We start from the raw sequence: 14740 nt of genomic DNA on the forward strand, positions 1-14740 counted from the left end.
GGAGACTCTTGAGCATGTACAGCACCATATTTTCTTGCCCAATATTTGTAAGTGTAAACGTTTTTGCAAAATTGTCTAATGTTGAATATTCTATTCAATATTTGGCTTTCCTTTCTTGGTTCAATTCAGTATCCTGTTCAAAATCTCCTACTATTCTTGATTCACACATCCCTTATGTATACCTTTGCACAACAGAGCTCCCCGCCATGCCGGCCGCCCGCTTCACTGCTGCAGGTGATGCAAACATCGACTACTGTTTTTCATACGAAACAGTGGTTGTAAAATAAACTGTCTTAATTTTACCTTTCACGTCAAGCGACGACTACTGTTAAACCTGTAGTGTGGATGAGAGCCGCGGTATGAGGCAAGTTCAACACGGAGCCTGCGTCTGGCTACCACTGCACTACATGCGAGATGGCTCGACCACATCACTTGCTTCACCCTCTGAACGCTGCAAATAGCAGCCCATGGTCTTTTCTGTGTGAATTGTTACGATGAGAAAAACATTTGCCAGAAACCATTGACAATGATTTCCACCTAAAGAGTAGCCCGAACAAAAAGACAAGTCCCCCTCACATTGACACTCATCCCCGCAACTTGGTTGCCCAAGAGCATGTGACTTTTCTCTCGGCACCTTCTCTCATTTTTCCGGAGTTTCTTCGTGGAAGCCGTGGAGAGTGATGAGCTGGCCAATGTCGGAGCAGCCAGCCTATCCAATGCCATGAATGAGCGAGCAAGTGACAACCTCACCTCTTCCTCCCCACCACGAGCGAGCAAGCTAATAAGTGACAGTGCCCGACATTCGTTCCTTAAAGTGCTCCTCACCAGGCCACATAGCAAATTTCGGTTATAGTGGTTATGTGCCCTCTAGGGAGCATTCTGCCACAAGAATTTTTCAAATTGCTTCATTAATAGCTGACAGAAATATTTCAATGCCGCGAACCCATGATTTCAGTAGGCGAGCACCACCGGCAACAAGGACACTCATTCCACTTGCCTCGTCTAGCCTCCGTAAGCGAAATTCCTTCCTTGCGGCCCCACCTTCATTTCTTTTCCCTTGTTTTTCCGGCTGCGTGGTGCACTTCCGCTGACAGCATCATGCACAAGCTTTTGCGTTTGTCTTGTTTCACGCTGTGCACGATTTTGCACACTGTGCACGAGGACACCTGACTAGCAGTACTATAAGTCAGTGCTACACGAATACTGAGGCAGACACAAACGGATCACAGAGCGTGATCGTGTGCTGGAACTCGGTTGAAAATCGCATAGTTTCATTATCTGCGCTCACGACTGAACGATGTGAGAGCAAGCAGACAAAACGGAATTACATCTCTTTTGCTATGGTGCAAAGTAAAACTAGAATACGCAGACATTTGGTTTATGTGTTTTATTGTTTCTCTAAACTTTAATTCGTCTATTGCAGCAACAGATGACACAAATAACAGATGTTGCCTTGAATCATTCTAGAAGTCACGTGTCACTATGAGCGAGATCATAGCAGTGCGATGTGCATAGGCGCACTTGTGCAATATACACCGACTCTCCAGCTGGGAGCATGATGCCCGTGAGGAAAAGGGCAAACAGTGTTCGGTTTGAAATTTCAGCTCTTTCCGCAGTGTGTAGCGATGTAATACTTAGCAGACATGATAGTTAGCGCGCATTGCTTGCACGGTGCTTGTCAGCTCAACATGACCAGACCTGGTGAGGGGACCTTTAAAAAAAAAGTGCATTTTCACACATTCCGCAATTGCCCAAATTGGTTGTGTCTAGTGCACTGCCACACGCATGCCTCGCCAGACCAAAAGTGCACTGTATTTACGCCAGCCATCTTGACAAAATTTGCCAAAAAATTTGTCCATTGCACCTGATAGTCTGTTATGGCCAGGTCTGTTAAAAGCAGAATTTGTTGTATTAATAATGTAGGCAGACCAAACCAAATGAAAAGAGTCATCTGTTAAGCCTCAAAGTATGCTGTGTACGGATAAGTTGTAACTGGCATGAACTATTCAATAATTAATTTTATCCATTATATCAAGGTACAGCTCTATAAACAAGAGTTTTACGATAGAAGGCAGGTGCCAGCAACTGACATTTTATTCTGACTGAAAATAGACCTTGAGAAATCCATTCTCGAGGCATAAGGTACAAATTGACTCCGCGTGCAGGTTCACAGGAAGGCAGCAACTTCCACACGAGCCGGCACAACAGCGGCAACACCCGCAACCGCAACCACAGCGGGGGTAAGAAGCCTGCCGTGGGCAGCCGACACCTGAGTGGACAGGGTGTCCTGGACAGGGGATCCCAGGCAGGGCTCGACACCGGAGGGCAGCAGACCACGGGTGAGGACTCTGCCTCCAGCGGCATTGAGGACGACCAAACACTGGCTTACATTGCCAGCGGCATGGCCAACACTCCGGGCGACTTTCTCTTCGGAGATGACAGTGAGGTTGCTGCGCAGGCATTCTCCTACAACCTTCAGGTCAGTACCAGTCTTTAGTTATCATATTTACTCAATTTTAATGAACAACCTATTTCCGCAGCCAGAATGTAGGTGCCAGTGAATAAAGTAGGTGAAATTGAAAAAGAAGTAAAAGCAAGTAGGTGCCAGTAGGTGCCACAGGCCTTAACCATTAGACTATTCTGACGATGGTGTCATGTATTGTCCAGTGAAATGCCATGCCGATGTGTATGTCTTGCAGAACGACCTTGAAAAAGTGTCTGTCTGGTGCAACCAGTGGCAGATGACTCAGAATACCGGTAAATGTTACCATGTGCCCAGTTCTGATGATGTAAATACCGTATTTACTCGATTCCAAGCACCCCCTTTTTTTCATGATCGCGATGCCCAAAGTGAGGGGGGTGCTTAGATTCGAAAAATCTAGAATGACCCCCCCCTCCCCCTTTTCGCTGCGACATCACGACGAGACGGGTGCGAGAAATAACATTTTATTTTGCAAACGTCCAAAAGAAAAATCGGTGCAGACAGTGAGCCCACCGGTTGTGTTGGATGTTTAGTCACTATCACTGCCACTCACGAGTCCGCGTGGTTCTGCAGTCCGGCTGTGCGGCAAGATCGTGCCGCGGACGCCGTTCCACCTTGAGACTCCGACGGCTCCGGCTCGATGATAGAGCGAGCAAGCGAGCTTGGCGGTCTTGGCTACGCGCTCTTCCTAATAAATAGGGGGGTGCTTAGATTCGCATGCAAACTTTCTTTCCCAATTTTTTCGCAAAAATAGAGGGGGGTGCTTAGAATCGCGAAAATACGGTAGTATTGCACTCAGTACCACTGAGCATGTTAAATACCCCAGAGCTACGTTTTCTGAAACGCTTGTCTGGTGTAATCATGTTAACTCAAATACTGCAAAGTCTGACAGTCTTCTTCGCCTTTTGCAACGAAATTTTAAGCATTCTCCGTCATCACTGAAAGCAACCTCGTATTTCACTAGTCTTAGGCCTATTCTAGAATATGCATGCGTAACCTGGTATCTGTACACTAAAAACCTCGTAGACAAAATAGAATGTGTGAACGTGTCCAGAAACAAGCAGCATGCTTCGTAACAGGAAATTATAATTTTACTGTCAGAGGATCCAAAATACGGGAAGGGTTGGATTGGAAAACTTTCTCTTCACGCAGGAAAATCATAAGATTGAAATTCATTTACAACAAATACAAAAGTAAAACTGGTATTGACAAAACACTGTTCATTAAGGAGCCGCATAATGTTTTATCTAGGCGAGACGATGCTAACAAAATCGGAGCTTATCAGCGCCGTACCAATGTGTTTAAATATTCATTTTTTCCTAACATGATTAACGATTGCAATGAGCTCCCTAATGAAGTGATGGTATCATCTAGTATTGAAAATGCTATTGAGAACCATATTCTTCTAATGTTCTTTTTTGTTGCTCTAGAAGGTATTATACTCTTTGTTAGTTTGTCTTCCACTATTGCAAATTTCAGTGCTTAACCAATGTTGCAATTACTGATGTATTCTTTTGATATTGATGAACATTTTAAAATTGTGACCTCCTGTATTTTAACCCCTCCTACGATAATGCCGTACAGGCGCTATACCGTATAATGCAGAATATAGGTCGAGGCAGAATATAGGTTGACCTCCTTACATTGAAGCAAAGAAGTCAACATAAAAATTATAAGGCACAAAACTTCGTTTTATTTAGTAGTGCCGCCAGACTCGTCACCTGCTCATTCGTTTGAGCTGTCTGAACTCTCGTCCGAAGACGACTGCTTTTCACTGGCTGCATCCCACAACATGTCATCCTCGGTGCCGTCCAAGGAGTTGCTAATGCAACACTTCTTGAATGCCCTCACCACCATATCGTCGGGCAGCGAGCGCCAAGCCTGCGACACCCATGTGGCCACAGTGGCGAGAGGCGGCCTGCGCAGCCGGCCGGTTGGGGTCGTCGGGTTGTCGCCGGCCATCCACTGATTATATTGTTCACGGACGCGGTCTTTACAGGGCTTGTTGAGCACGACGTCCAGTGGCTGAAGTGTTGATGTCATGCCTCCCGGAATGACGGCGAGTTCCGTCCTCCCGTCGCGGAGTGCCTGCTTCACACCTGCGGTCAAGTGCCCGTGAAAGGCATCCCAGATGAGCATGCTTGGACACCGCAGGAGTGTGCCGGGTCGCCGATTCCAGGCGGTCTTAATCCAATTGAGCATAATGGCCTCATCCATATAGCCCTTTTCATTCACGCGAACGACATCCCACGGGAAAGCCTCTTTCAGCAGCGTCTTCCTCTTGAATATTATGTATGGGGGCAGCTTTCTGCCGTTTGCAGTACACGCGAGCATCACCGTGAAGCGCGAATGCTCGTTCCCCATAGAAAGAAGCTTGACTTCTTTTGTGCCGCGTTCGCACACTGTGGTGGGCGACGGCATGTTGAACCACACCGGCGTTTCATCAGCGTTGCCGATCTGTCCCAACATGTAGCCATGCTGCTGCCGGAGACGGATAACATAGCGCTGGAATTCGACCAGCTTGTCCTCGTATGCCTCTGGCAGCTTCTGGCAGATTGATGTGCGTCGAAGTGCGAATCCCTTGCGTCGCATGAAGCGACGCACCCAATAAATGAAGCCCGTCAATTGTTCCTTGGGCCGTCCGGATTCTCGGGCGATCTCAATAGCTTTGATGCGGATGAGTTCTGCTGTCACTGGCAAAGATCTGGCACGATGCTCGCGGACAAAATCCACCACCGTCTTCGAGCTCCGGGTGCACCGCGCCATAGAATAAAAAACCGCACGGCGCCCGCGAGTTGGGCCGCGTCGGTCACCAGGGGGCCGATAACGATGCGGATGCCGAAAGGTCTGCGCTCCTAGATGTTGCCAGACGACTATTCATGTTGTGCCAAGGGCCAGTATATAAGTCGAGGGGTGAACTTTTAGTAATATTTTTTGGAAAAAACCTCGACCTATATTCCGCACTATATGGTAGGTGTACTGAATAAATAAAAATAAATAAATAAATGAGAAGCGTGATGTTCTCTCTTGTTTCACGCACCCTGGTTTTCCTAATTCAAAAAATCAAGATGTAGTGCCCTTGATTGTCCACTCACTAGTTTTTCTCAGTAGGAGAGAGAGAGTAATACAAATTTGTGTTCTCACTTGGAAAATTTTCATTTGTTGCATATGAGCTACGGTGGACTGGGCATCACTCATAGTCACTGTTGGTGGCTTTCTCATCACTGTTGATGGTCCGGAGCATGTCATCCGTTTATGGCATTTGAGATAACCGCATTTCTTAAATGCCTTACGGACTACCCCAGCTTGGCAGTGACATGTGGATTGGATTAGATAACAAATTATTGATGCCCATGGCGTTGCTTGTCACTATTGTAGTTTAGGTTTCGTACTCGAATTTAATATGCAAGTCACTGTTTAGCATGTTCTTATAAGAAAAAATGTGCATGTAATACCCCTGTCAAGCGGGCAAGTTAAGTGCACTTACGGCGAGTGCACTCGGTTTTTAAGTGCCCTTTCCCAAATCTTAACGTCGCAGCGGAGTGTACTCTCAGATGAGTGCACTCAAGTCGGAGTACGTTCACGGAACGCACTTTGCTGGCCGAGTGCGTAGCCTCGCTGCCAACGGTTTGAAGGAGTGCCTAGCCTCGCCACCAACGCTTTCAACGACACAAAATGTAATGCATAGAAAAAGGACACAAAAGTTCATTTCAGTTATTGAGCAGCTTTTAACAATATAATTTGTGTTTAGCGAGAAGCGAAACAGCACAGTAAAGAAACGAATTTATCATGTACGCAACTAACGGCGCCAGAATGGTGCGGCACTGCGGCGCCGCCATGTTCATTCAGTTCGTGTTTATTTTGGTGGGAAAGCGTGCTGACCACGCCGGTCGTGCTTTGAGCCATGTGCGTGGCATTTTGCACTGTAGCTAAATATCGAACTCGCCGTCTTTGCTCATATATACTCGCTCATATTCTGTTCTAGCAGGATCATGAGCAGGATCAACTGCCGCCTCGCCACACGCCGCCATGTTGTTTTGGATTGGCTAGGCATTCGTCTTGGCCAGCATTGACTTGCAACACACTTATAATAAAGACATCTTCGCTTTTTGTTGAGACAAATAGATGAAGTTTGTCGTTATATATAATTCTACTTAAAACAACCGCTTTTTAGCAGCTTTCTCTTGTTAATTTACATCTTTAAAAACGCGCTCTTAGTCTGTCGCCATTTTTTTTTTTACTGCGAGTGCACTCTGTTTTCCCGTTAAGAAGCGCGTTGCCTAAAGTGTGACTCAAGGTCCCGAAGTGCACTTCCCGTAAGTGCACTTAACTTGCCCGCTTGACAGGGGTATTAGAACCAAGTAATTATGTTAGTTGCCAACTATGAAGGTTGTGTTGTTTCGCTGCTGAACTGGACGTTACACAGCCCGTTTCCACTCAATGGAACCGCATATTGAGGGAAGTGCAGGTTGCCTATTTGGAAGCAGGTTGCCTATTTGTTATCTTCCGATGAACTATTTTGTAGTGGCTCTATTTAAGGGGGGACGCGGGGATCAACTATGGAAAAACGACCCAAAAATCACTTTTTAGAAAGTTGCAGATTTCGAATCTTTGACCCCTTTTCTATAAGTTTTCCAAGTATTTCCGCTGAAAACTACTGCAAAGTACCATAAATAAATATAAACATCAGGCAATACAGCGAAAATTTCGTGAAAATCGGTGGAAAAGTCGCGGTTTTCGAGCGCCCCTAGCTCCGGAACGGCAGTACACGGCGCGGCCATGCTGGTACCGTTGAAAAGCGCGCCTCTTCGCCTTTTGACACCCCTCTTTCATTTCCTGATAGAGAGAAGAGCAAGCAGAAAAACATAAAAAGTCTGAAGGTCGCGGAGCTGCTTGTTACGGCCGCCGATTGGCTTGCTCCGTCACGTGCGTTCTATGAGCTGCCCCATTGGCAGGGTATGGAAGCGAGCTGCTGCGGCGTCTGCTTCTTCGTTTCTTCGCGCGCTGGCTGCTGCCCCTTTCTTTACGTGTTGGATATTCGAGGTACGCCGCCGCTTCATTGCTTTATTCGGATTTGAGTGTTCTATTTCATTTTGTGGTTTCGAGCATGACTGGGTGGACGTGGACGATGAAATACGCAACCAAGCACCGCTTCGGCAGCCGCAAGCGCAAGCCGCCGAACATCCGAAGGATAAGTAGTCCTAGCAGAGATGTGTCCGCGCGCTAGCGTGCAAGAGAGACTGTCGACGCATTGCCGGGTAGTTCGCAGGCTGTTGCAGCCTTGAGCTCCAGTGGTGATGATACCGAACTAATAACGGCCTTTTCCGATGCTTCCGGGCCTGCGACGTCCCGTAAATACTCCGTGACATACCCCGATTGTGCCACCGCCGTCACCGAGATGAACGACGAAAGTGCAGTCCAAGCATGTGCGTCTGCCGGCAGTGAAGACGAACCGTGCATCAGCAACGGTCACACCATACAGTCGCATCTTGAGTCACAATTCATCTTGTCGGAGTTGTTGAATATGACCGCCGCCACTGTCCGCGCGTCACTTCGTTCTGTGCCGGCAACCGAATGGAAGATAGGGTTTACGGCAGGAGGAGCATGCTCGGTGGCAACGGACTCAAGCGAGTCGAGCGGCTGAGAAAGATGCCTTGAGCAAGAAGAGGGCACGAAAAGCACATGAAAGCAAGCATAAAAGATCCAAGAAGCCAAGAGATCAACCTGACACCTGCACCTACAAGGCCGGTGGTTTTTACTCGAATAAACATGGCCCAAAACTTCGAACACCTTTTTCTCAAAACTTTTTTCTACCACCAAGGTCAACTTGCAAAGCCAATATCTCAGCCACCGTTATGAATATTTTTACACCGTTTGTTTTGTTACACTCATTGTGCACCACTGCACACAGTGACATGTTTTGTTTTCAAAATAGTTGCTTCAATAATTTATCTTTTGTTTTCATAGTCGAGATTTTCATGCAACTGAAGTAGCTACCAAAGAATGAGAATATAAAAAAATTATTTTAGGCTAAAAAAATTACAGGAATGTCACTGTGTGGAGGATACATATAGGAGTGTTATCAATGTTTGCTTGAACTCCTAGCATCAATATACAGGTGTGCAGGCATTTTGCAAAATGTCAGATATTGCAGCCATATTTTCACAGTTTTGTTTATGTGATATTATTAACACCTGTGCAAAATTTCATCAAAATCGGCTGGTTAATAAAAAAGTTAGCTTTGATCCCCATGTCCCCCCTTAAGGTGTTCGGTAAGTTTGCAGCTAGCTAGTGTGGAACTAACATGAGGCAGTAAAGGTGCCTCGAGGTTTTGGGGGGCATGTTCTACTAGGTTGGCATTCCCCCCCTCTGTTTTAGTGGCAACTCCTGTGCACATCTAATGCTTGTGCCACGACCCGTCAAACGAATTCGGCAAGGAAAGCTACAGTTGTCCATAATGGTGATGCAAGACAAAGTACAAGCATGGTGGGGGGGGGGGCTATATCTGAATTTCCTGGAAATCAGTGAATATGGAGAAGCTAGACTCCTATAGGAGAGATAAAAGAGGGCTGGCCAGACAAAGCAGTGTATGGGTATTTGAAACAAATATGCAGTGCTGTTTCAGGAAGAGCCCAAAGGATGCAGAAAATTTGAGCAAAATACTTATTCATTTGATTATCTGAGTATCTTTTGATTGCGAGACCAGCCTGCACTTCGAGTACAGTATTTGCGATATACTGTGTATCTTCAGTGAAAACAACTCCGGCTCTAAAGATAAGCTGAAATGCACTTGCGAGAAGCATAACCGTCCGCTCTTAACGGGGTTCATTTATTCATGCAGTCCATAACTGCTTTACTCCACAGAGTGGGTCCTCAAAATTTGCTGATTCTTTTCAGCAACGACTGGAAGTGCTTTTTACATAAGTATTGTATAGGTCTTGCTATCCTATTTTTGTGTTGCACTGTATACAGTAGAACCTTGTTCATACTGTTGCAGAAAAGTGTGTGAAAAAACATACTAACTGGGAGAAACGCACGATCTGAACTCACTAAAAAAATTGGGTAAACGCAACTGCAGTTGACGCCTATGTAATGCAAAGCATTGCTGCAAATTGTTGCAGCACGAGACAGTGATATGTGCTGAGCCGGGGGTGCCCGAGTGGCCCGAGACGCGCAATGTCGTTTTTGCGGCCTTGGCAAGCTACCTTTGCTCTTCTCGAATTTGGCTTGGGTTGGCAGCTTCTCCGGGCAAGGCATTTTGGCAGGAAGTTTTGACATGCCCACTCAGCACGAATCGTTGCGGCACAAGACGCAGGCACGCGTCGAGCTGTTGCGGCTCAAGCAACCCGAGATGAACGTCGTTTTCCTATTGCGAAGTCTTTTAAGGTGGCGACAGGCAATCACAACTAAATAAAGCTGGTGGGTGACGCTGGAACACGATGCCTACGGTGCTGCCAGAGTGAAACATTATGCTTACTTCGCTCTGGCTGCAGCAGGGAACAATGGCACATTTGTGTTATGGCCTATTAGAAGCATGCAGTACACTTCCAACGGCACTGCGCCCCACGCACTGTGAAGCAGATAGGGAAAGGTGCTCATCGCAGTAGCGTTGGTGGGTGTTGCTGTCCATGCAACGTACGACAACTCGGGAGGTGATTTGCTGGCGCTTGAATAGGGAACTGAGTGCACGCCGGTGTTTTCAAGTGAGACGGGCGGGTGAGTATTGGAGGGAAGCTGCTGCGGCAGGTAACTACCGTCCTTGGTAATGCGTGCCTCGCGCCTCGTGCCTTTTCTTGTTTATATGGGATCTAGCGGTCAGAAAACGTTTCATGCAATTGCAGTTTACCAATGTACTGAACATTGGTGCCGAAAGACCATGTTTTTTCTGGGAGCTGTACAAAAGAGGCGTAACTGTATCAGGTCACATTTGTTTTCTCGACTGCAAGTGTTTGTGCCAGGAAATCACACGTAACCAGATTGTAGCAACTAGGTTCTACTGTACATTATACTGTGTGTTCTGGTATATCGTTTCCCATGCTCTTGTTCAGCCCAACAGGCCAACAGTGTGTCTAATAAATAAATAAATGAACAAACAAACGAACCATACCATGCCACTCTTTCTTTATTTCATTGCACATGGCAGGTTGCTAGTGCCGGGGGTACGGAAAGCATGCAACAACAGCAGCAGCAGGAGTGGTCACTGCCCACCGAGGCGTTTGAGCCGCGTCATCCAATCCGGGACTCGCCACCCGTACCAGATCTGGGGCACCCACAGAGCTCACCTACAAGCGGGGACGAAGAAGAGGGGCCCGAGACACTCCTGTACGGTGGTGGCACCGGAGGGGATACCGAAGACCAGGGCAAAGTGCTGACCGTGTTTCGGCCGCTGTGCCTTCCAGCCTGGAATTGCCGAGAGGTCGTTCTCAGCATGCTTACGCACTACGTAGACCAGGTGAGTGCCTTTGTTCTGCGTAGACTCGACATTTGTGACATTTCCAGCACTTGTAGGAAAAAGAAGCACTTGCAGTGAAGGGGAACAAAAAAAAAAGAAAGGACAGGGCAGGACAGAGAGGGCACTGGTGTTCTGCAAGTTCATTGTGTGCGGAGGTCTACTCTCCTCAAGTGTTTCTATTTCTTACAAGCACTGGAAATGTCATGAATGTCTGCGTTCCAACTGGCCCAGCTGTCAGCTTTAGTACGTAGACTTGGCTTGTAGGCTATCATGTTTCTCTGTTTTGCAAGCTTTCACTGAATACTGTGCACTTGTGCATATGATGGGAACTAGAACTAGGAAGCAAAGCTCAAGGTTAGGAAGGATTAGCTACAGAATAACAAGCATCCCTCTGTATGTCTGTTACATGCATTACGCGGACATAGCAGGAAATCGGCAGAGCACTCCTCACTCACTGCGGTAGCTCAGTGGCTATGGCGTGGCTTTGCTGAGCACAAGCCAAGGTTGTGGGTTCGATTGTCTTGGCCTCGGCAGCTGCAGGCTCCAAGATCACTCATCTACCAGGTTTTAGGTGCACATCACAGAACACCAGGTGGCCATACTTAATCCGGAGCCCTCCTCTGCGGGAGAACTCGTAGTCCACTGTGCAGTTTGGGGCTGTCAACCCCTACAACTTCATTTTTAGCAGAGCGTTTATTTGGGCCACTCAGTGCATAAGAAACAACACCTAAAGCAGGGTACAAAGTAGACAACAAATGCAAGCGCAGTCTTTTTGTTATCTGCTTCTCCTTGTCCTGTTGTAAGCTTCGTTTCTTTCATGATGATAACAGGACGTTTTTTTCCAGCAAAATAATGCTGAACGCGCATTTGCTTTGGTGTTGCAGGGTGATGTTCAGACAGCTGTATCAGCCACAATTGTTCTGGGAGACAAATTGAAAGGCTGCTTAGAAGAATCGACATTGGAGTCCTGGTTTCTTGCGTACATAGGTAGGCAGTGAATTTGTTTCAAAGTGTTGATATATGTAGCGTGATGTTTTGCACTCAGCATTTATTCTTCTGTATTTTCTTTTACCATGTTTTCTTTGTGCCATTGAAGTTATTGGCGCATACAGTTACTTTCTTTTGGTTTCTTAGCATTAGCTCATGTTGTTGATAAATGATTGATAACATTAGCATATGTCGTTGATAAATGATTGATTTTTCCAACCCTTTCAGAACTTTCAACATTTTTAATATTATTTTGTCACTGTTTTATTTTCTAACGAATTTCAGTCACACCTAAAACAAGCCTTGCAGGATATTACTTTCTACTCACTAGAGGGCATCTTGTAATGCCTGCATGCTTGTCTCTTGGCATGACACACTGATCCTATTAAAGCAATGTTACCATCATGTTAATGCCACAGAGCACACAAAGATCTGCCAAAAATCCAACAATATCAAACTCTGTTGCATGTGGTTGTTGTACTTTTAACTTTCCATCTATGATTCAGCAACCTTAATGTTTGTCACACATGGGCTGGAAAGAAACTGAGATTCGCCCAGCTTTCGAAGCAGACTTTTGTTGGTGGGAAAGGTCTGTCTGCTATCACATACATTAGACTTCCATTAATTCGACTCCAGTTAATTCGATTTTTCCGTTAACTTAATCTCAACTGAAGGTCCTGTCCGGCACCCATGCATTTCTATGAGCCCAAACGTTATTTCGGTCCTAGAATTGGCATTCGCCGGATAACTTGAACTTGACCAGTTCGCATGCGAGTGCCTGACCTCTGTGGGGACACAGTAATGATCCTTTTAGTGGCAGCATCTGTCTCGGCGGAACTTAGACAGCGAATGCGTTGGACACACGTCACCTCCCTTTGAGTACTCAGAATTTTGGCCTGCCCTAGGAAGATTTTCGAGCAAACACTCGCAATGTCTCATTACAGTATTTACCCGATACCAATGGGCACCTTTCACATTCCAAAGTAATTGGGCCAAAAATTGCCTGCGCAATGCAATCGGACAGAAAGCCAAAACTACTTTTGCAGTGCTTGTATGATTTACTGCATAAAATGCCTGTATTGTGGCGAAGCTGACTTTAACATTCATGTAGCAAAGCTGACTTTAGGAAAGTGGCCACCATTCTTTCCACGTTAGATTTCTACTTTGGTTAGGAGCTTTAAGTCATTTCTCCATTAGTTTTCTACTTTGGACACATAGAAGTGAGCATGCATATGATTTGGAGGCATGTTAAACTCAAACAAATTCTGCCAATGAATCAGCAATGTGTCCTGGCATTTTTTTATCCATCCTGTTTAATTCGACCCGCCGGATAATTCAGTCAATTTCGTTGTTCCTGTCAAGGTCGAATTAACGGAAGTGAACTGTATAATGCTTGCAGGCTATGGTTTACAATTTATTTTACTACAGTTATGTTGTAATTGTAACTACACACAAAGTGATCTCTTACAAGACCTGCAAGGATGCATGATAAATATTTTTTTCTTTTTTTTTTCTTGTGACATGACAGGGCTTCACTTGTCATGAATGTGCTGAAGACTGCGACAGGAGTACTTTCTTTCATTGTTTCACACACCAATGCCTATCGCAAGCAGCTGAGATCAAATACTTGAGACATTGAAGCAAATGGCTGTTTAATTGCTCCATAGCACACTGCACGCATTGTTTTGTGGCTTCACCAATGTGGCATGGACTTGATGGTATAGGTTACTCTGTGTTTGTAGGGACCATGAATTGCTTCTATGCTGTCTGATTTCATAAACCAAAAAGAAGTTGTTGCTGAGTTTTTGCTTTGCATCATATACTGAACAAAGTAGCATGTAGGAATGAGGACAAGGTATAAAGACATGGAATGGGGCTAATGTTACAGCCATTCTGCAACACGCTTGTGGTTTTGATATCGATAAACTTTTCAAAACATTTTCTGTGCAGTATTTGTGCTATCATAGTAGATGTCAAATGGGAGCATTTGTTCTCTTCGAAGCATTTATTTTTCTGTTCTTTCTTGTTGAACATGTAATGTTGCGCTACATTTCTGTTCTCGTTGCATCTTTCCATGCTGCCATTGAACTGCTTTGCGCACCAGACCTGCTGAGCCGGTTCCAGATGTGGAATGTGATAGCGCGGGTGATATCGCTGAGTAACTTGGCGTCGGTGTCCACTCTGAACCAGCAGTCGACCATTGTGCACACGGTGTGTGGCGGCTGCCAGAAGCCACTGAGCCGCTCAGGCTGGCTTTGCGACCGCTGCAAGGCTATCCCTGCTCCCTGCGCCATCTGGTGAGCTGTTCACTCCACACACATACCTGCCAACTTCCCGAAATTTTCTCTAAGGTTTACGAATTTGGTCTTGTCCTAGGATTTTACGAATGTTGTGCCAAGTTCTATGAAAAATAATTTCTGTCTGTGAAAAATTGTGCTAAATATCGAAAAAAAAAGAGACAAGCATCCAAGAGAGGAATTCTGATGGTACCTGTTCTGCCCTCTTGTGGCATGCAAGATGTCATATACTGCAATCACAGCTTCCTATGTTCTCTTCAATTCCTGTGCATGAGGCTTCACAGAATCGCACTCATAAGTCTGAAAATCCTGTCAATTCCCAACAGCAAGGCTGAAGGCAAACTGATATTTTATGTAGTGCGAACAAGGCCTGAACAAAGTTTTTGATCCAGTCTTTGATCGTACCTTGGGAAGCTTTCTGACGGTGAAAAGAACAACAGAGTGTACTTGCTTCAGTCAAGTTTATTCAGACAAGTTTCTGAAGCAGGCAACATCTGTAACAGCAAAGTCGCTGAAAAGGTG

At 45.8% G+C, this 14740-nt stretch overlaps 1 protein-coding gene across 2 annotated transcripts in view; it reads left to right on the forward strand.

The window, feature by feature from the left end:
- Positions 1-14740, forward strand: part of Wdr24 (WD repeat domain 24) — a 52548-nt gene that overhangs the window by 20914 nt on the left and 16894 nt on the right. For both annotated transcript variants that reach the window (XM_055076011.1, XM_050187218.3), the window contains 4 exons: positions 2166-2479; positions 10626-10934; positions 11819-11921; positions 14026-14218. In XM_055076011.1, the coding sequence (XP_054931986.1) occupies positions 2166-2479; positions 10626-10934; positions 11819-11921; positions 14026-14218 (919 nt within the window). The remainder of the gene's footprint in view (positions 1-2165; positions 2480-10625; positions 10935-11818; positions 11922-14025; positions 14219-14740) is intronic.

Source organism: Dermacentor andersoni, chromosome 2, assembly GCF_023375885.2.
Source record: "Dermacentor andersoni chromosome 2, qqDerAnde1_hic_scaffold, whole genome shotgun sequence".
Taxonomy (NCBI): Eukaryota; Metazoa; Arthropoda; class Arachnida; order Ixodida; family Ixodidae; genus Dermacentor; species Dermacentor andersoni.